Source organism: Grampus griseus, assembly GCF_964374135.1.
Source record: "Grampus griseus genome assembly, chromosome: 2".
In the NCBI taxonomy this organism is placed as follows: domain Eukaryota; kingdom Metazoa; phylum Chordata; class Mammalia; order Artiodactyla; family Delphinidae; genus Grampus; species Grampus griseus.
In genome coordinates, this window is record NC_139018.1 from 43,001,214 (window position 1) to 43,024,044 (window position 22,831).

The window sequence follows — 22,831 nt, forward strand, 5'->3', positions numbered from 1 at the left end:
TTTGCTACTCAGTCCTTCAATCTTAGTTTTTCTGCCACCTGTGGTCATTTTTCTGTCTCCTTTGCTGGATCTCCCTCTGCTGGCCAACCTCTAAATGTTCGATTGTCCAGGGCTTGGGCTGGACCACTTCGCTTTCATCCACTCTCATTCTCTTGGTGATCTCAGCCAGTGCCAAGGCTTTAAATATAATTAATAGGTCGATGATTCCTAGGTTTTTATTTCTAGCTTTGACCTTCCTTAGACTCCCAACATTTCCATTTGTATGTCATAGGCACAAGCCACCACACAATTAATATATCTCAAATAAAATTCTTGATTTTGCTTTTTATTCTTTCGTTCCTATTTTCAGTAAAGTGGGGTCTTCCTCCCACATCGCACATTGTAATTATCAGCGAGGCTCTGTCTTCAAATTACATCCCAGATTTGACCACTGCTCTCCCTTTCCCCTGGGTTTTGAAATAGCCTCCTATTGGGTCTCCCTGCTTTGTCTCTTGCTCTGATATAGCCTATACTCTGCCCTACAGCAGAGTCATTCTTTATAAATATATGTTAGATGTGGCCCCTGCCTACCCCTTCCCCCTCATTTCCTGTATTCTCTCTGTCCCTCCTGCCCCCCAGCCCAGTCTTCTTTGCCATTCTTAGAACACAGCAAGCAGACATCTGCCTCAAGGTTTTGGTCTTGCTGCTCCCCCTGTTCTCCTCTGCTTGGAATGTTTAACGACCTAAATGAAACAAGAGAATTCATTATTTTGTTACGATCTCTGTTCAAACTTTACCTTATCAGAAGAACTTTCCTTGATCTCTCCATCTGTGATAGTAGTACCGGGCATTTTCTGTCTTCTTGCTGGTTTTAATCAGAGTGTAACGTATTGTATATCTATTTGTATATCTCTTTGTTTGCTGTACATCTCCTGAGGGACATATCAGCTCCATCAAGGCAGAGACATCATTGCTCTATCCCTAGTGCCTGGAACTAGGTGTTTGATAAATATTTGTTGAATTTTTGGAACAGTGACAGGTATTAAGGCCCACAAAATTAAAGGATATATAAGAATGAGAAAGATTAGAGGTAATATTTTTTTAAGTTAAGAAAACCTGTAAATGGTAGATGAAAAGGGATATATGTGGAGAAAATTGTCTGGAAGAGGAAAAGGAAAGTCTCAGAATTCTTGGGTGGCTTTACACCTCCCTCTCCTCTTTACCATCTAAAGAGCGTTCCCTGTTGCAGTCACCACTGTGTTCAGAGCCAACGGGGAGACCAAGGAAAAGGCCTTCAGTGGATTTTGTGGGCCCTTGTCCGGGGCTTCAGAGGTGCCTTCAGGATGTGGGTGGGGGCTCAAAGTATTCCTAGAAAATTAAAATTAATGAAATAAAATGAAATTGGGGGCCTTATGTTTCCTAATCTAACACTTTTTGAAGCATCACAGATGACACGCTGTGAATTTAACTCTTATGATGATGGTAATGATAATGATTTTTTTCATGTGTTGCTTTTCTGACTGTCCTTGATCAATATTTCATTTCCCAGTCCCCTTTAGAATTGTATGGAGAACGTTGATGTAATGGTTTCCCGTCTCTTGGGTCACTCCTCTGTAAGGAGCACAGATACAGGTGTGGATTTATGGACCTCTCACTTAACCCTGTTGTGAGTCCTACTCACCAATGTGGAAGAAGAACAGAAAGAAAACTGTGCCAACATAATAATTCTCTTGTTTAGTATTATGAGATAGAAAGAGATTGGAACACTCCTTTTAAATTCTGTTAGTGTTTCAGTGTGCTTTCTAACAGATAAATCTTTAATGATCTCCAGAAAACAGGAAGAGGATATTTCCTACCCTTGTAAGTATAAATATGGCTTTAACAAAAATCCATATTACCTGAACTTTGACTCCCAGTAAACATGATGCGTGATAATCATCTGACGCAGCTGTGGTTTTGAAAGTTTAAAATGTGAGAATACGGTGGGCATGTAATCCCGCAAAGCCCGTATTGCTCAACTTTAGCTATACAATTTGTGTGAAAAGGCCAGTCATGATTGTTTTGTAGTGTTTGGGTCATTTCAAAAGATTCATTTGTATGCACTCACTGTATTTCTTCATGTTCCCTTTGCTTTCTTCTTGCCTAGAGGGAGAAGAAGATGAGGATGAAGAAGATGAGGAGGATAAAGATGCAGACTCCCTGGATGAGACCTTGGGTGGTGACACCGAGCTGCCTGGGTTTACTCTCCCTGGCATCACGTCTCAGGAGCCTGGCTTAGAGCAGGGAAACGTGGTCTCTTTGGAGGGAGCCACCTACCAGGTGCCGGACACCATCGAGTGGGAACAGCAGAGTCAGGGCCTGGGTAAGAGTCATGTGTGTTTCTTTCCCTCCCATCTCCCCTCATTTTAGTTTTCTTAGGTGACAGCTTTCCTTCATTGGCATAGATTATGGAACAAAATGGATCTTCTGTTTATGGGTGTTTCAGCTGAGAAAAGGTTCTCAGTTCTTTCTTCACTATGTTTATATTTATGCTCTTCAATACTCAGGCTCCAGACAGTCTCCATCTGCCCACGAAGAGCACAGTTACCTAATTTTTGGAAGGAATTCCATCTTTCCTTCCCAGCTGGAGGACAGCTGTCGGCTTTGGGAGGACTTCCAAAATGGGAGGAATTGTGTGTAACCAGTCAGCTGCACAAGCAGCGTGAACGGACTGGAGTCGGAAAACAGATGGATTTTGTCATCCTCTGTCCTTTTAGAATTTCCTCCCTGGGGAAATCCTTCCTTCACTTCTGGGTGAGCTTGCAGCCGTCCCATGACTTTTCTGCTTGTTCTCGTGGTTGCATTTCATCATCAAATACAATCTTGTTTCAGCAGTTAGTGTCCAGACAGCTCCAAGCTTACTCTCTCTTGTGCCTGGCCTGGATGTTCGGTGAGCGTCTCCGCGGATGCAGGCTGACCCCAACTCTGACACTCTCTTCCTGTCAGCAGGGACGTTCCTCTGTCTGTCTCCTCTTATCTTTTTCTGGAGAGAGGCTATTAAGCTCTGGGTGATTCTTTGAGGCCTCACTCTCTTGACTTGAGGGCAAGTGACCTCTTCTCCAAAGAAGTCTCCTCCCTGAAACTCTTTTAGTTTTTAAAAGGCCCATTTATACCTTAAGTACAGCAGAGGTTAGATTTAAGGGTCATATAACCAGCGTTTGGAGTATTTCATTGAAAATTGGGATGTTGGTCTTCGACTTCGCTCTGGAATATCATACTAGTGTATCCTGGTGCCTCGGTTGAAACTTCCAATTCAGAATCTTATTACATATGATTTCTTAAATATTGTTCTCCTCTCCTCCCATGAAAACTCTTTCAGATTAGTGATGAGGAAGGATAAGTGCATTAAAATGAGTATGGAGTGGGAAAGTCGCATCATCTGTTTATCACACGATTGTGTAGTTTAAAACAAGCTCTCTCGCTTTTTTCAAAGCTCAGACTGAAGTTGGTAAACCTTTAAAGGTTTGCAGTCAAAGGGGGAATCCTTTCCCTAATCTCTACAACTAAGGAAACATGCATAAGGATCTTTAATGTCATCTTCTCTTCCGTTATAGAATTCTTTCACGAGCTGTCCTTTAGATTTGGTTAATTAATTTATCCAAAAAATGGAACACCTACTATGTTCCTTTGCAAGGCATTGGAAACACAGAGGAAAACAAGGCAGTGCCTTTTATTGATTAGAGCAGAGCCCACTTGTAAAGGCTTCAGTGCAGGGTGGATGAATTCTATAATAAAAGTAGAGTTATAGGAGGCCAGAGCAGAAATGTAGAAGGGGGCCATTTAGAGTAGCTTGGAGAGTTCAGAGCTGTCACTTGAAGGATATATAAATAGGAGATAGCTTGCAGGAGAAAGAGGTCAAAGACAGAACATACACAGAGGCATTGGAGGGATGAAAGAGCATGGCATAATACAGATGGGCTGGCAAAGAACGTTGTAAGTGGGTAGAAAGAAGCTCTAGGAGATACAGCAGCAGACAAGGCTGGAAAGGTAAGGTAAACAAGGATGCATCACGAAGAGCGGTGACTGCCAAGAGGCTTTCCCTTGTCCTTTATGAAAACCATTCTAGTGATAGTGCAGTGGAGGAACAGGGGAGGAGCGTGAGACTGGGGAGAGAGAAAGGCCGCTTATGAGACCAGTGAAATGTCCATGTGAGAAACGAAGGCGTGAACTAAGGCAGAGGAAGTGGGATGAAGAAAAAGGAGCCAACCTGAGAGCTTTTCGTCACGGGTACTAACTGATTTGGGGGGATGAAGAAAAATAGAAAGAGAGTTGAGGGTGATTTCTAGGTTTTTAGCCTGGGCGAACAGGTGGAGAGTGATATCTCTGATGAAGAGAGAGAATAGAGAGAGTGACGTGAACTTGGCGTATTGGGGAGATGATGAGCTAGTTCCGGGCACATTGAATACGAGGAGCCTGTGGGGTGTCCAGGATGGACTTCGATTTTGAGTCTTGAATTCAGGGAAGAAGTCTGCGACTGAGAAATTATTCTGGGATTATCACCCTCTAGGTTGGCATAAAGGTTGTAGTTGAAAGGTACCTCGGATTTCCTGTGGAATAGGCTTATGGTAAGCAGAGGAAGTGATAAAGGATGGACTTCCACTGGACAGGCAGAAGGTATCATACATGTGCATACAACGCTGTATTTATGCATTTATGTATTTAATTATTTCCTGAACAAATCCGGCATGTAATTGGGCAGTAATTACTTTAAAAACATATCAAATGAGGGCTTCCCTGGTGGCGCAGTGGTTGAGAGTCCGCCTGCCGATGCAGGAGACACGGGTTCATGCCCCGGTCCGGGAAGATCCCACGTGCCGCGGAGCGGCTGGGCCCGTGAGCCATGGCCGCTGAGCCTGCGCGTCCGGAGCCTGTGCTCCGCAACGGGAGAGGCCACAACAGTGAGAGGCCCGTGTACCGCAAAAAAAAACCCGAAAAACAAAAAAAAACGTATCAAATGAAACTGCTAAAAGCTTATAAATATATCAAAATATTATAAAACAAACACAAACACTGGCCTGGGAACATGTGAATAAATATTTAGTCTGAAATGCACCTGTTCTACATGAGCTGGTTGAAATCAATAAAATAAAATACAAAATACCAATGTAACTTATTATAGAGGTTAAACACAGAGACAAAAATCTACACATCAAGTGACTCCTCAGGTAGTGGATTTATAATATGGAAGGATCATGGACAGTTGGACAGTCTTTTAAGTATGGATTGGGTGAATATTTAGGGACTGTACCCCTTTACTGGAGAGAGGGTTGCTTTTGTACAGAGGTACTCTATGGAGGCCATATGGCATCTATTCCTGGATTGTGGTCCAGGAATCCAATTTTCCCCACTTAGGAAGTTGGCTTACCATTTATGATAATTATAAGCAATTGGAGAGGCTATGAATCTTAGAAAAATCTGTAGTGGTTACAATTCAAGGGTAACATGATCATTTGGGCTCTAGCCTTTTTCAACACAAATTTACCATTGAAGAAGAGTCAAATTTTTAAAAAATTGACTTTATTGAGGTATAAATTATATACGATAAACTGCGCTCAGAGTATGCAATTCGACGAGTCTTGACAGTTGTGAAGATGGAGGCTACACTCATGTGGCCTCCATCTCACTGAAAATGCAGAGTATTTCCATCACTTCCCTTTTGTCCCCCCAATGATTCCTCATGCCCTTTGCAGTCTGTCTCTCTCTCAGTCCCCAATCCCTGGTAACTACCGATCTACTTATATTACTGCAGATTAGGGTACATTTTCTAGAATTTTATATAAGCGGAATCATATAATACATGCCTTTATGTACCTGGCTTCTCTCACTTAGCAAAATGATTTTGAGATTCAACCATGTTGTGGTCTGTATCAGTAACTTGTTCCCTTTTTATAGCTGGGTATAGTATGGATATACCACATTTTGTTTATCTAGGCACCTGTTGATGACCATTTGGGTTTTCCCCAGTTTTTGGCTAATAGCAGTTACATTTTAAGGTGTGTAGGGTATGAGGCACAGGACAAATAGCCCTACTGTCCCCCTGTCCTGCCTCCTGATTCCAGCCTCCATGCATGGCTAAGGTTTCTTAAATTAGTGATACCAATTTAGTGATTTGCTATGCTTTTTAAAGTGATTTCCCCAAGTCCTGAATTTTTATTTCATATCAGATTTTTCCTTTTAATAAAATTTACCATTTTCCTGGTTGTCTCCTACCTTTTACTTTCACTTCTTTTCCTGATATCTTCAGTTTGCCAACATGTTTTTAGCATTGTAGTTTTCGTGGGAACCAAAATAAGGAACAAATCTTTCAAGCCCTTCCTTTTTTTCCACTGTGGGAAGACTGGGTTGGAGTAGTAGTGTCCGGGTCTAGGATTTTATTAGCTCACCAACTTTTTCTTGGAGGGACAGGAGTATTTCCTAGTAACTCAAAATAAGTGACAACTTCTGGATCAATGTTCATTGATACAGTTTCCTAAATGTTCTCAGGTCACGTGCAATAGAGGGAAACCTCCCCTATTTGTGATGGATTTTGTGGTACCAAGAATAATGGCTCTTGCTGATATGATTAGGTTAAGGATCTTGGGAGGGAGAGGTTACCCTGGATTTTCTGCAAAGGCCCAGTGTGATCACGAGTGTCCTTATAAGCGAGAAGTATCAAGTCAGAGTCAGAAAAGGAGATGTGATGACAGAAGCAGAGGTCAGAGTGATGTGGCCATGAGCAAGGAATTCTGGCAGCTTCCAAAGCTGGAAAAGGCAAGCAGATGGATTCTCCCCTTGAGCCTCTAGAAGGAACACAACCCAGCTGACACCTTGATTTTTAGTCCCTCAAGACCCATTTTAGACTTTTAACCTCCAGGACTGTAAGGTAATAAATTTGTGTTGTTTTGAGCCCCTAAGTTTGTGGTAATTTGTTACAGCAAAAATAGGAAACTAATACAGATTTCAATAAGTATTTCATGAGCAGCTTCCTTTTAGAAGTAGAGCTTGCGTGGCAGCTGTAGTCTGAGTGTGAGTGTTGTAAACTTAACTATAGTTTTTTCTCAATGAATCACTAAAAATGCAAAGATTGAGACCTTTAAAAAGTAATCCAGTTTAATATAATTATACTTTAATTGGTCATCTTATTCATTCCTATTTTTAAGTGGGTTATTTTTATTTATAGACTATCACATCCTATTTTACAATATGAATGGTATTCCAAAGCAAATGCTAAAACCCATAGAAACCTTTAAAAATGAACAGATTGAAGTGGGTAGTTGGGATTGGCTAAAAATAATACATACTCTTTGAATAGATTATCGTTTCATTTTCTGTGAAGTAACAAGAGCAGAAAACTTAGATGACTTTCTGAGGCAAAGCAGTAGATCCATGGCTTAATTCTGTGCACTTCTGTTTTCTGTATTGTCACATACACATTGCCGGTAAAGCTCTGGAGAGAGAGAGCCCAATTTCTTGATCTTGCTGTTGGGAGGTGTGATTGTGGACTGAACCACAGGGGACAGAGAATCAGGAGTGAAAGTTCCATGTTATGACTGAGGTGCATTGATTGGTAAAGTGCTAGTAGCATATAGGAAGCTCTTTATTTACATATGCAGAATCAATTTCTTTTCTGATCTAACAAGTTTATTTTCTTTTTTTTTTAACAAGTTTATTTTCAGATTTATTGGTAAGAACCTGTACAGAGAGCAGGTACTGTGACCCCCCACACCACTTCTTATCCTTTCACTATAATAAATCACACGATTATTCTTTTAAAAGTATAAAATCAATATGGGCAAAGTTGAGTCAACATATCTTTTTTTTTTCCTTTTGCGGTATGCGGGACTCTCACTGTTGTGGCCTCTCCTGTTGTGGAGCACAAGCTCTGGACGTGCAGGCTCAGCGGCCATGGCTCACGGGCCCAGCTGCTCCGCGGCATGTGGGATCGTCCCCGACCAGGGCATGAACCCGTGTCCCCTACATCGGCAGGTGGACTCTCAACCACTGCGCCACCAGGGAAGCCCAACATATCCATTTTAATGTTTAAACATTTGCAATGTAATTAATGTCTGGTGATTCTTTCCTCTGTGCATTCTGTATCTGCTAGGATGCCTTTAGCTATACGTAGCAGAAACCTTAAGTTGACTTAAAGAGTAAAGAAATATATTTTCTCTGAAAACAAGAAGTCCAGAGATGGAGCTCCTGGGTCAGTTGACTCAGTAGCTCAGCTGTCATCAGTGACTCATGTTTTTCCACCTTGCTGCACTGTCCTCCTTGGGATGTTCACTTTGGCCCCAGCCTGGCCTCCGTACAGTTGCAGTGGCTGAAGGAGTTTCAGATGTCACACCTAGACAAGACATTGTTCAGACAAAGAAGAGGACTGTCTTTTTACTGTGTTTCTTCCTCAGGAGAGAGGAAGACTTTCCAAGAATCCCCCAGTAGAATTCTCACCACTGATCGGCTGGGATTAGGTCACATGCTCATTTCTAAACAATCATTGGCAAGGGGAATGTGATCACATGACTGGTGGAATGGATGGGGGCGTGTGTCAATCACTATACCTGTCTATGATTTCTGTGTTTTTCTGTTTACTTCTCTTGTGGCTGGTTCTTATCCATGTTTCTTTTATCTTCCAAGAATCCTGTGACTAATCTTGTTAAACTAATATATTTATCTTAAATATGTTTTGAATTCATGAGTTCTGGATGAGGGCCCGAGGGTGGTGGTATTGTTCCAAGAAGAGACCATTTTTTGGCCACTTTATGGTTTGGTTGATGTTCTGAATAGATAAGGCTTCCAAAAGCCATCAATTAGTTAAGGCAGAATTACTATAGCTGTCTTCACGTTTTATTCAAAAGCCTGCATCTAACATTGGGAGGGGTTCCTGATTTAGGAAGTGGAATATTTTTCTCTGGAGGTCTTTAAAAAACATGATAAGTATTCAATTAACAGTATAGAGCTGTTTGTGGAAAGCAGAAGAATGAAGAGCATTCATGTTTCTAGTTTTTCACCAGACATTCATAGAGCTAAGTATGTGCTGTATGTTGTGGAAAGAGTGAGAGGTTGACCTGTAAAGAGATAAATTGCCATGGGGCAGAGAATGGTTCTATAGATGTGAGGCCAGTGGCTGAGCGATTACACAGTGGGGAATTGAATCATCATTTACAACCGGGCGTTTCTTTGAGTGGGCAGCCATCTTTGGGGTGTGACTTTGGGAGTGCTTGTGTGATCTCTAATTTATATCCCCCTCCCCGTTTGAACATGGTGCCTACTCTTCAATATTAAGAGCCTTCCTTTGGATTGCAATAATATATCTTGAGAAGGCCTTACAAAAATGCAGATCTGCTGTCTGGATAGGATAACCCATAAGATGTTATCATGGATTTATTATTATTTATCAGGTTCATTACCTGGTGATTTAGGATGATTTTAATACGAAAGAAAGAGAATGTGTTTTGAATTGGTAGAAAGATAGAATGAACTGTAGGCAAAGGTGAGGGGATTCGGCCTTAGAGAAACTGAGCATTGGTCTGTGAGAAAGTCAGAGCCTTTGTCCTCAAACGTGTCAGCTCTTCTCTTTCTTCTCCCCATCATCCTTCTTGTTCTTTTAGAACACTTAACATGTAGCTAAGACTGAACACTTAAATATAGTGCAACACGGGCTGTGACAGCAAGAAAAAGATGCTCCATGAAAGATAGTGGGAAGTGTGAGACTTCAAACAACTCTTCACTGCAACAAATGTGAGTGTATTTTGGCATATAACGTGTTAAGCTGTGTATCATGAGGTTGCTCAGGAAGTTGCCGGGCTAACGTGGTTAAATATGTGTAAGGAAGGAGAAGGAAAGAAACCTTAATCCAACGTAACCAGCACGATGTGAGTGGCAGATTGGCTAAAGCCCCCTCACCAGTGCTTCTCACTCTTGGCTGGAACCCCCTGGAGAGCGACACAAGATACTGATACCTGGGTCCCACCCACGGAGCACAGCGGCCCTAGACTGGGTCTGCTGGTTGTTCCCTTGGGGTGAGGCAGCTTCTGTTTGTGAAGGGGCTGGAGAAAGAGGATTGTCAGAAGTGTTCTGTGCTCTATGAATTGAACCTCCATTAGTAAAGATTTACATTGCTTGTAATGATCTTTTGTGTATTGGATTAGTGTACCTTAAAAAAAAAAATCCAGCTTTTTACAGTCATATTGAGATTAAAGTCAATATCCGTGGTTTAGTTTTCCCAGAAAGCCCATGGTCACGTTGATTTCGGATGCACGTAGCAGTAAGTGGCAGCTTGCAGCATGCAGCACGAGCGGTAGCTGGAAGCAAGATCTTAGTTCCCGGACCGGGAGTCCTAACCACTAGACCACAGGGGGCAGTGGCTAGGGCCTGGATCCCTAATTCTTGCCTGCCTTGTCAAGAATGAATTCACGTGAGGAGGCAAAAGGTAAAGAGAAAAGTAAAAAGTTTATTGGAAAAGCAAAGTACATGTGGAAAGATGCACGGGCAAACTCAGAGAGAGAGTCGCGCCTTTGGGAAATACTTAAATTCTTTATAAAAGGGCAGTTTTCCAGGTCTTTGTCTTCCTTCTGGCCAATTATCTTGTTTTGTCCCCCCTGGCTAATTTGTCTCAGGACCCTCCCCTTAGGTGCGCACGCACCTTTCAGCCAAGATAGATCTTGACGTGAAGGCGTCTGGGAGAAGCAAGTCTCGCTGTGGCCTGGCATTGTCCCCTGACTTTTGACCTGCAAGGAGCCTTTCTGCACATGTGTAGTGTCTCCCTTGCCCCAAGGATGGGAAATATATGGCCTCTTGATCCTTTACTCAAACAAGGTCTGGCTCCTCTCTGCTCCTGCCACAACTGTTATCTTAAGGCGTCCACAAGAGACAAAGCCTGGCTTTTTACCCTGTTTCAGTTGTTACGTCCATTTTGGGGTGCAAACAGGAGGCTGACTGTAAATGCCTAACCTGGAGCCCACCTATCTCCTATCTCAGGAAATGTAAACAGGAGGCTAGTTGTGAGTGTCTGGCCTGAAGCCCGCTTTTTCCTGCTTCATGAAATGTAAACAGGAGGCCAGCTGTAAGTGTCTTACCTGGGGCCTGTCTGCCTCCTGCCTCAACATGACAGACTTCTAAATCTATACCATGGCGGTCTGTACCCTGACCTCTGCATCTGGAATGAGTGAGCATCTCCAGATGTGAGTTTCCTTGAGTAGGCACCTGCCTTGGAGTTACTTGGAGTTCCTTCCTGTCCTCAGATGGTACCCAGGGTTTCTGGGTTTAAGAGTAATGCCATTTACTCTTTCTTTGGAAAGAACTGAATTATTTTTCTGAGACAAGAGGAGCAGAACTCGGGTGTAGACCTCCTTTTTCTACATTAGGCAGGACACACTGATGCCAAAGTTTAAATTAGAGATTGTGATCCCTGCCTCTCCCCACCTCAGGAGAATGAGTGCTTAAGGGATGTTAGGTCTGCAGAGCAGGATGCCTTCCAAGTCCAAGAAATCATTTCTTCATAGATCTTTCCATTTGAGCTGTTGGTTACTTGCAGATTAGCAGTAGTTGGAGATTTCTAGGGGAGAAAATCTGTCCCCATGCCTGTGGTGAAAAATCTGACAAACTCAGGATTTTAGGTTTTAAATGCATTTATTTCCTGAGTTTTCCATTTATTTATTTTTAACCTGTTATATTGTAGGTATTTTTGTTAGAAGCCATAAATCCTCTTTTTAGCCTGGGGTAGGTTATAAGTAGGTTAAATACATAAAAGTGAATAGACTTCCTTCCTGCTGCCCACTTCCAACCGTGCTCGCAGATATGTTCTGAGGACACCTGTCTTGAACCAAAAATCAAAAAGATAGCTGGCCAAGGCTAAACAAGACCAGGTTCTGGCCTAAAAAGAATGTAATGTATTCTGGGTTTTTTTCTTTCATTTTGGTGTTCATGACACTTCTGATGAGCAATTATGTATAATGGCTACAGTCAAACTTCTATATTCCTTCAGCATAGGAAATGTTAAGTCATTTGGAAGGAGGAAAGGATTGATGGCATGGATGACTTTGTGGGTTGTGTTAAATTTTCTTTTTAGGACTGACAGTTAATGATTTTTCACAGCTATATGTAGGACTTTTGCACCAAGAATTTCAGGCAGACTGGAATTGAGGCTTTGAAATTCATTAATTCCAAGAGTGGTAGAACTCAGATCATTAACGCGCGCGCACACACACACACACACACACACACACACACACACACACACACAGAGTTCCCTTTGCCCAAGTCAGCTGTGGGACACTGCAAATTCCCTTATTCTCCTCCAAAGATTTCTTTTGAGAAAACTAGTGAGGAGTCAACTCTAAGTCTCAAACGCTAATGAGGGAAACTAGTAGAACAGAGTTAGTGGAGAGCACAGTGGCAGCCACAGCCCCATCTGCAGCTAACTCCCCTATTCATAAACCTTCCCTGGGGATGTTCCTGTGTGGAGGAAGGGAAATCAGTCTTCGTTGTTAAAACATTGATCTTTGTGCCGCTGGGTCTCTCCAGTACTTTAGTAGTAGGTTCTGTGTGATCTCAAAGAACTGCCAACCTCTCAAACTGGCCTCAGGAAGCCAGAGCTATTTTTGAAATTCAGAGGATTGGTGGTGCGAATTAAAAATACACCACAGCAGAAGTGAAGGAGAGATTGAATATAAAATCAAGGAATCAGAGATTTTCATCAGGTAACTCAGGGATTCAACAGTTCATGGGTAGGAAACATTTCTTATAAGTGTATTTGTTTCTTTTATACACCCTGATATATTCAAGGACCTCCAGGGTCTGTCTGGGGTCTGTCTTCCCTCCTCGTTTCTCTCGACTGCTTTGTCCAAGACCTCTGCCTTCAGCGGGCTGTAATCACTGTCACCAGAACATGCATCAGACATTTCCGGACCTGGCATTTTTTTTCTACCATTATTCTTTTTTCCTGGGATGGTCTTCTCCATTTTCTGTCTGTCTGCCCCCACCCCCCGCCCTGGCTCTCGCTGAAGCCTTTCCTGGCAACCCTAACTCCCACTCAGTCCTCCCCTGTGAAACTCCCCCAGCCGTTCTCGGCAGTAGGGCTCATTTCCACTCCACCATCTCATTTTGCTTAGAACTTTTTTGGAAGTGCACAATATCTAGTACTCAGCGTTGAGTACTGTTGATTGATTAAAAGGGGGTTCTCTTCCAGCTGGTAGCCATGCTGGACCTGAAGGGGACGGGACGGGAAGGGGCATGTTAAATGGAGTTACTTGGATTTGTGGAAAAAATGGTAACTGATCAGGTGCTGAGGGTTCCCCATAATGCTTATAACTGAGATTAAACTTAAATATCACATGACAGGTAGGACTTCATGTGATCTTAACTTTCTCTGGTTCTCTCTACTTACTTCAAAATAGTTTTTACATCTACAAAGCCTTTAGTAATGAACTAATTATAGCATGCCTTCAGGTCATCCGCCATAGATAACATTTTGAGCCTAGGTTTTTTTCTGGAACATAATCTAATGTTTTATTTTATTTTTTCCAGCTGTATTGATTAACACAACATTGTGCGCAACGTGTTTATCTGATACGCTTATATACTGCAAAATGATTACCATCATAGCATTAGCTAACACCTGCACTGTGTCGAGTAACTACCTTTTCTTTTTTGTGGGCAGCAATCTAACATTTTAGAATGGGTTTTTAGAATGAGCTTGGAGTGATTCTACACCGTTTAATGAGCAGACCTTGAAAATGCTGGGCCAGCTACCTTCATTACCTTCGAATCTGAATCAGATGAGAATCAAATGATTGCATTCTCGTAGTGATCAATCATTTTAAAAACTTCCAAATAGCTAATTAGGTGCCTTAATAGCGATTAGGCCTTTGATAGCTTCTACCGAAGAATAAAAGCAGCCATAGCATCATCTACATGGAAGTGAGAAATTTATTAAACCTGATTCGCTTTGCCACTGGATCATTGCTTCTCTGAGTCAGAGAACTGAGTTGTCTTTTTGTATCTCACTTCTGGCTGGAAGAAACTTATAATATAGTATTTTAAATGTTTTAGGGTTCTGGTTTGAACAAAATTTCTCTCTTTTCATGTCTTTAAGGCCCTTTAAAAGGCCCTGGACCGTAGGTTCTTGTATCAAAGGTTTAAAAAAAAAGTAAATTTGAACTTGTTGATTTAGGAAGAGCCTTCTGGAACTAAAGCCAAATATCTCAGCTTCACATCATTCATCTTTATTTCTGTTAATGATCTGTGTGAGATAATAGACGTAATGCTTTCCAGAAGTTGAAGCCCTTATCTGTATTTTCATGATTAAACTATATTGAATTAGAGAATTGGAAAAAAAATCACATTTCATTCATTAGGAATAAATTTCTTATGTGAAAATTCAGCACTCACTTTTCCTTTGGAGAGCTAGAAAAGGATTCTTGGAACTAAGCCAGAAAATAATCTCTTCATCAGCTACAGTTAATATAAACATTAATAAGGCACATTATATCTGAGGAGAGTACTTCGAACTAATTTCTTTGTAATCACAGTGCACTCATAGGCTCAGCTGGGGAATTAGTAACATATGAAAACATCTAGTAGGCTCTTCTGGGAATTAAACAAGAAATACAGAGAGGACTGCAAAAAAATTTCAGAAATGAAGAAACTGAGTATAAGTTGTCCTCTTTGAAAAATACAGAGGAAAGGAAACAAAGATGATGTTAAAAAGCTTCCAAGGCTTCCCTGGTGGTGCAGTGGTTGAGTCCACTTGCCGATGCAGGGGACAGGGGTTTGTGCCACGGTCCGGGAAGACCCCATATGCCGCGGAGCGGGTGGGCCCGTGAGCCATGGCCGCTGAGCCTGCGCGTCCGGAGCCTGTGCTCCGCAATGGGAGAGGCCACAACAGTGAGAGGCCTGCGTACCCACAAAAAAAAAAAAAAAAGCTTCCAATTATGTTAAAACAAAATTGAGAAAGTAGTGAAAACAGTGTCCTTATCTCTTGATTTGAAGTTACATGATGCTAAAGTGAATTAATCAAATGTTATAGGTCTGCTGGGTTAAGAATCTGGAATATTTGTCGTCTCCGCAGTTTGATTTGTCTTCCTTAATTTGGATCAGAGAAAGAATGCACTTAACTTTTGCATTTCAGAAAATAGAGCAATTCAGTAATTTCCCCCTCTCTACTGAGATCATAAAAAGAAGATGCTAAATCCTCAAAGCTTAGCTTAATGATCAGGTGAGGTTGAAGTCAGCCAGTTCATTTCATTTCAGCATTTGAGAATTAACGACCACGGAGTTCTGATTTTCCAACTAAGAACTTTTCTGATTTTCTGTTGGACAGAAAGATTTTTCCACAGAATCTGGCACAAAATATAGATATGTGTCCAACAAAGAATGCCCAGTTTCAATTCATGTGAAGAATCTTTAAAATAAACTTTACAAACATCCAGATTATCAAGACCCAGGGAAAGAATTTAAAACAGAGGAGTGTTTACAGCTGAGGGAATTGTGATTTATGCTTTCCACCTCTAAGTTTTCCTGCAGGGCTGAAATCTTTCTGAAATAATGGGATTTGAATTTCAAGCTGCTCCTCTTGAAAGAGGACAGCAACTGTTTGGAACAGGATGGCTTTGATGAATCCTTGGGGATAAATGCTCCAAGTAATGTCGGCAGCTTCCAACAGCATAAGGTTTGATATGAAGTCAGCCACAGGCACCAGGGTAACTACCACCTTGTTTATCACAAGCTTGATAAAGTATTGCACATCCTGCAGGACCACGGCCTTGGGCTTCTGAGCCCTGCCATGTGGGAAGCGGGTGGGTGATGGAGGCCATGCACACAGAGCTAAAGTGAAGAGCTGTTGCTAGGTAGGCCTTACTATTCAGGGCTGAGCCACAGAAACCACAGATAGTTCTAAAAACAACTCATTTACTTAATCCACTAATGAAAAGGAGGTAGGGGAAAACCATGGAAAAAATCATGATGCGGGGGAAGTTTGTTGTGTTCTATTTTCTTCCTCCTTCTCCCTGGTCATCATCCTTATAATCCTCGCTTTCCACCCTTCCTTTCAGCACTGGTAGTGGCCACCCAGGACTACCCTGGGATCCAAAGAGGCTTCAGTCTTCTCTTAATCCCTTTCACTATATCAGAACACTCTTTCTTTAAGAACATGGTTTAAAGACTTTGAGGGACCATCAATAATTCATAGTTGTTAAAAGATATATTTTTATTTTTATTTATTTATTTTAAAATAAATTTATTATTTATTTATTTTATTTTTGGCTGTGTTGGGTCTTTGTTGCTTTGCGTGGGCTTTCTTTAGTTGCAGCAAGCGGGGGCTACTCTTTGTTGCGGTGTGCAGGCTTCTCATTGTGGTGGCTTCTCTTGTTGGGGAGCACAGGCTGTAGGCGCACGGACTCAGTAGCTGTGGCTTGCGGGCTCTAGAGCGCAGGCTCAGTAGTTGTGGTGCATGGGCTTAGCTGCTCCACGGCATCTGGGATCTTCCCAGACCAGGGCTCAAATCCATGTCCCCTGCATTGGCAGGTGGATTCTTAACCACTGCGCCACCAGGGAAGCCCCCAAAAATATATTTTTAAAGAAGATATAATTATGATTCTTGATATAAAATGAACATGTGTCAAAGATTTTTAAAAGCTTATTAATTAATAAAGGAACCAGGCGGATGCCACAACTTGTTCAAAGGAAAGATCAAAGAATCACAAATTTACGTGGAGTCAAGGACTGTTTCAAATTTTGCTCCAACTAAACCATAAAATTTGCAAATCACTTGTGTATTGTCAAATAAACTCAAACTTTTAAACAACAACAACAAAAAAATTTACAAATGGATGCATGACAGACTTTTTCCGAGGTATGAGGGCTGTTTCTCCACTGGACAATTAATTTTCTCGTCTAGAGAAGAATTATTTGTATGGCTATCAGTTATCTGCAATTTAAAGAGTTGTGAAAGAGTCCAAAGGTGATTCAGAGCCCTAAAGGGAATCAGATAATTCTCAGGGGCTCCAACACTCTATTAAAAGAATATTCAGTAATGTCTTCCTTATCTCAAAGAATACCTTGTAGACTTAATTTGTTTGGAAGCATTTTATTGTAAAAGAATACATGTTAACTGAAAGAACTGAATGGTAGACTTTGGATAAATGGGGATGTATCTGTCAGGGAAGGTCAGTTGCTGTAACAAACAATTCCAGTCTCAGTGGCTTAACAGTAGATTTATTACTTCCCCTCTTCACAGTTCCACTGTCACTAGTTACACTTCCACCAAGTGTCTCCACTATCTTCTTGGGCCTATGTGACCTCAGTGCGTCCTCTGCATCCAGCCAGGAGGCAGGAAAAAGAGGAAACTTAGGGAAGCCTGCTTGTAATTCCTCAGCCTGGAATGGACTCATTTTCCTTCCACTCAGATTCTATTGGTGAAAACTAGTCATGTGACCCCACGCGGATGAAGGTGGGGCAGATGGTGGTGGTGGTGGTCATGGTGGTTATTGCAACTTAGCTGAATCAAAACCAGCTTGGTGACCACTTGCATTTTCAGGGGTGTGCTTCCAGGGACACTTCCTCTAGGAAGGCAAACCCCAGAGAACTGAGGAAAACTCAGTTTTCTATTTATAAATTATTACTAGATCCTTAGTGATGAGCAGAACACAGTGTCAGCTCTCCAGGAGCATATGAGTCATGGGGACGAAACTCTATAATGTGAGGCAGGAAGTGACATATGCTGTGGAAAAAAATGCTCTGACAGTACATAAGGGTGAAATAGTAATTTTATTTATTTATTTATTTATTTATTTATTTATTTAGGCTTCATTGGGTTTTCATTGCTGGGTGTGGACTTCCTCTGGTTGTGACGAGTGGGGGCTACTCTTCGTTGTGGTGCGCGGACTTCTCATTGCGGTGGCTTCTCTTGTTGCGGAGCATGGGCTCTAGGCGCGTGGCCTTCAGTAGTTGTGGCTCACAGGCTCAGTAGTTGTGGCTCATGGGGGTCTAGAGCGCAGGCTCAGTAGTTGTGACACATGGGCTTAGTTGCTCCGTGGGATCTGGGATCTTCCCGGACCAGGGCTCAAACCCATGTCTCCTGCTTTGGCAGGCGGATTCTTAACCACTGCACCACCAGGGAAGTCCTGAAATAGTAGTTTCAACCAAGGGGAACCATGGAAAGTATTAGAGACAACATGCAGGGCGACAGTTGAAAGCCTAGAATTTGGAGTCACGACATCCTGAATTCAAGTCTTCTCTTTGCTGCCATTGACTCTGGACAAATCTTTTACTTCTCTGAGCCTTGGTTTTCCTAACTCTGAAAAAGGGCATCAAAACTGTTAGCTCATAGGGTTATTGTAACTTTACATGTGCAGGTATATACATGCAAAGTGAAGCAGAAGGTCATTTATATGAGATTTTGAAGGTTAGGTCGACTTCAACAGGCAGAGAAGGCAAGGGACCTGGTAAGAAAGACTCCTGGGTTCTGTCCTTTCCTCCGTATTTTCTCAAGGAGCTTGTATACATTGGGAGTTCCCAGTAAGACTATAGGTAAGGAGAGGGAATCCACTGCCCAGCACAAATTGGAAGACCTAGATGCTCTTGAGAGTGCAATAGTTGAATTATTTAAAAATCTGACAAGGATTTCTAGTGGCTTTTGCTGATTCATTCTTTTTTTTTTTCCAGCATGACCCAGTGGTTGTCCACCCAACACTCCATTAACCATTCGGTTTAAAGAGTGTAGTGTGAGGAGATTTAAAGTGATTGCCTGTCTTAGAGACAACACAAATAATTGATCAGAGTTTTTCACTTTTCAGATATTACTTCTTCAAGCTGTAGGTAAGGTTTCTGTGTCTTTCCTATATTTTTGCCTTTAAGGGTTATTTTTCCCCAGGTTAATTATATATTTTAATTTTTGGAACAGGTAGGATAATTATGGAATTCTGTTAGGAAAGAAAAACTCACAACATGACTATTTTCAGGACATTTAGTATAAAGGCAGTAGCATTAAGATGTGAACTTGGAAATTGTGAGTCTTTTGTACGACTTAGTAGCCTCATGCAATTTTATATCCAACTTCTCTGTGTCCTGAATGTCTTAACAATCATTTTATACAGCTGAGTGTAATCCTTAGGAAAAAGCAGGTGCCGTGCTTCTTGACTGTTAACGTGCATCCAGATCACCTGGGGATCCTGATAAAATGTGGGTTCTGATTCAGTAGGTCTGAGGAGGGGTCTCAGATGCTGCATTGCTTCCAGGAGACGTCTATGCTGCTGGTCTGTGGATCACACTGTGAGGGGCAAGGGGCCAATGGGCATACTTTTTATATGGGAAGTTGAGGAAGCCTTACTTGGGAGATTAAGGGGTCTAGAGGTCTTTTTAAAAAGGAGTTAGAATTTTATAGTGTCTGCTTTTATTAAAGCTGCAGTTGGTTGGTCCTCTCTGTCCTCCATTAAGGACAGAATTTTCTAGATCCTTAGACTAGTTAGTTTTGGCTGTGCTTTAAAGTGTTTACTTATTTAATTTATTATTATTATTTTTTTACTCTTAATGATAGCGACAAGGGCATTTCATCTGTCTCTGCCTTAGTATCCTGAAAAGTAAAACCACCTGGCTGTTACTTACTGCAGAGGAGGAATGAGGATGGACTCTGCCACTCTTGGCTAGTGTGTGTAATCTTACTGACAGGTCTTCTTACTGTGAATCCAGCTACTCAGATCATTTCCATGGTTATTATCTGTGCTTATAAGAAGTTTGGAATTTTAGAACTTCCCTGTGGCTCGTAAGAGCAAAGTGCCAAGGAAGCCACTCCCCAGCTCCCTTCAGGTAAGGATCACAGGCTGAATCCTAAAGAAGAGCCACGTGAATGTGCCATTTATCACGGGAGAGTCCCAGTCAGAGCAGATTAGAACAGGGCAAATCCAGCCCTGCTCTTGGGAGAAAAAACATCAAAGTACATACTTCTTCAAATTTTTTATTGAACACCTACCTTTTACATAGCATTTTTAGGGGCACATAAATGTAGAGTAAAATTACCACCAGTTGTTGCTGGGTGCTTGCTCTGTACTCATATTGCAAAGCGCTTGATTTACTTTGCATCATTTAGCTCTCATAGGTAGATATCATTGTTCCCTGTTCACACTTAGGGGAACATCTGGGTGTCCCACAGGTCAGAATGGCTCCCAAATTTCCATGGTCTCAAAATGGCTGTGACATTTCCAGGTATCACATCCTGATGTGATAATGGCCAGCAGAAAAGAGGGATCATCTCTTCTTTACTATCTTTTAAAAGAAGGAAGACTCCTAAAAGCTGCTCAAAGGTCTTCCTTCATCTCTCATTGTCTGTAGTTATATCATGTGCTCATGTCTAAACCAATCACTAGCAAAAGAAATAGAACTACAATGGTCCCATTGCATTAATCTAGGGGTCAAGAGAGTATACATCAAATTCATCCTGATGCCTGTTCTTTAAATAAAGTTTTATTAGAACACAGCCCCACCCATTTTTTTTACCTATGGCCTATGGTTGCTTTCACCCTACCACAGGGGTCCCCAACCCCCGGGCCGCAGACCGGTACCAGTCCGGCCTGTTAGGAACCGGGCCACACAGCAGGAGGTGAGTGGAGGGTGAGCGAGTGAAGCTTCATTTGCTGCTCCCCATTGCTGACATTACTGCCGGAACCATCCCCTGCTCTCCCCACCCCCATCCATGGAAAAATCATCTTCCACGAAACCGATCCCTGGTGCCTAAAAGGTTGGGGACTGCTGCCCTACAACATCAGAGTGGAGTAGTTGCAACAGAGACCTTATGGCGCTGCAAAGCCAAAAATATTTACTGTCTGGTGCTTTATAGAAAAGGTTTGCTTACTATTGGCTTAGATGAGTCAGAATCCACATCCTGCACTAAAGAGGGGATATTTGGATAGAATTGGGGTTCTATCAACAAAGGAGTGAGTGGCTGTTGGCTAGGCCACCAGCAGTGACTGCTACAGAAGGGCATCTTTCTTCCAATGAAGCAGATGTGCTTTGAAGGACATTTGTGTAGGAAGGTAGCTGTAACCTCAGTGACAGTACAGCCTCCTAGGTTGAGGCTAGGTATAGAGTATTAAATGGGAATAAAAATAGAAAGAAGCAGAAGTGATGTCTCCTAGGTCTTGGCGTGTGGAAGATGTGAACAATCCTTCCAAAATTCAGACCACTGGGAATTCCCTGGTGGTCCAGTGATTAGAACTCAGTGCTCTCACTGCTATGGGCCTGGGTTTGATCCCTGGTCGGGGAACTAAGATCCCACAAGTCAGCAGTGTGGCAAAAAAAAAATTCAGACCACTAAACAAGTGCTAGGTCCCATGTAGTTCCCAGTGGTCACATGAAGTTGTGACAGGGAGCAGAGCAGCTCCTAAGCTTTTGTCTTGCCCTGGTGACGGTTTTAAAGTCTGAAGATGAAGGAGACAAGAGGAACTGCAAATCCAAACAAGGCAGAACTGCTAGCTGAAATGTAAGAGGCAATGTCCATTTCATCTTAAGGTAGGAGGGATTGCTGGGCTTATTTAACCGTACTCTGGACTTCAGCAAAGCAAATGTCAGGAAGCTAAGAAAGTAGTCTTATCTCTGTTCATTAACTCTAAATGGCACACAACTCAAGACTGGTATGATTGGTACTAGTTCCTAAAAATTTCTGTTAACTAAAATGATAGTACAACTAAAAATGAACCTGATGAAGAAGAAAAGGGTGGAATTTTAAAGACCAATGTGGTTTCAAGAGGAATTTGGATTTCAGAAGATGTGTGTGTGTGAGCAGTGGAGTCATAAAGAGGAGATATGGAGATATGTATATGTATAGCTGATTCACTTTGTTATACAGCAGAAACTAACACACCATTGTAAAGCAATTATACTCCAATAAAGGTGTTAAAAAAAAAGAAAAATGTGGATTCAAACCCTGGTTGTATCACTTACTAACTTGGCGAACTTGAGAGCATTATTTGACCTCTCTCAGCCTCAGTTTCTCCATTTGTAAGTTAGGATATAATTTTTACCCATACAGAGTATTCTTGGAGGCCAGTGTATCCACTCTTGCTCTTGACCTCATTTTTTTCACTTTGAGACATTGTTGCATCAGTTGTCACTCTTGAAAATCTTTGGATCTTACTTATCCTTATAGAGAACAAAACCTTTTATAACCAATGTGTCATTAATGGCTAAGAGTGGGTTAGCTCAGGGGCCATTAGGTTGTTTCCTTCAGCCTCCCCACCCCCTGCTCTGTGTGCCTACCAGATACACACTACCATGCACTCTGTGGGGCCCTCATGGGGCTTAAGAATGGTCTGGGGCATTGGCCATGGTGTGGAGAGCTCACAGGGTATTCAGAGGGGACTAAGCAAGGTTACGGCATGGACAGACATCACTGCTGCTGGCCAGTCAGGCTGAGGCCTTGATGCAGACAAAACAAAGTCCTGGTAGGTGGCCCTGACAGGAGGATCCAGCGGCTCAAGCCTGGGTTCAGCAGTGTGTTCTTGGCAGGGCAGTTGGTCTGCAGGCAGGCAGCAGTCGCTCTCACGTGACTCCTGGGCACTCAGGTGATGCTCTTTCAAGTTCCCCTTTCCCAAGTCTCCTCTTATCAGGTGGTGGCTCTCTTGCTCTCTTGGTCAGCTTCCCTAGGACCAACTTTCAATCCTACTGGGTTGCATATTTTTTCTTTTTGTTTTTAATCCAAGTAACATTGGTTTATAACATTACATAAGTTGCATGTGTACAACATTGTATTTATACTTCTGTACACCCTACAGCATGCTCACCACCAGAAATTTAGTTTCCATTCATCATCATACAGTTCATCCTCTTTACCCACTTTGCCTTCCCC

The 22,831-nt window shown here is 42.1% G+C and overlaps 1 protein-coding gene across 2 annotated transcripts in view; it reads left to right on the forward strand.

Moving 5' to 3' along the window:
• Nucleotides 1–22,831, forward strand: part of ARMH4 (armadillo like helical domain containing 4) — a 128,237-nt gene that overhangs the window by 35,806 nt on the left and 69,600 nt on the right. For both annotated transcript variants that reach the window (XM_082647139.1, XM_082647140.1), the window contains exon 4: nucleotides 2,126–2,341. In XM_082647139.1, coding sequence (XP_082503265.1) covers nucleotides 2,126–2,341 — 216 coding nt within the window. The remainder of the gene's footprint in view (nucleotides 1–2,125; nucleotides 2,342–22,831) is intronic.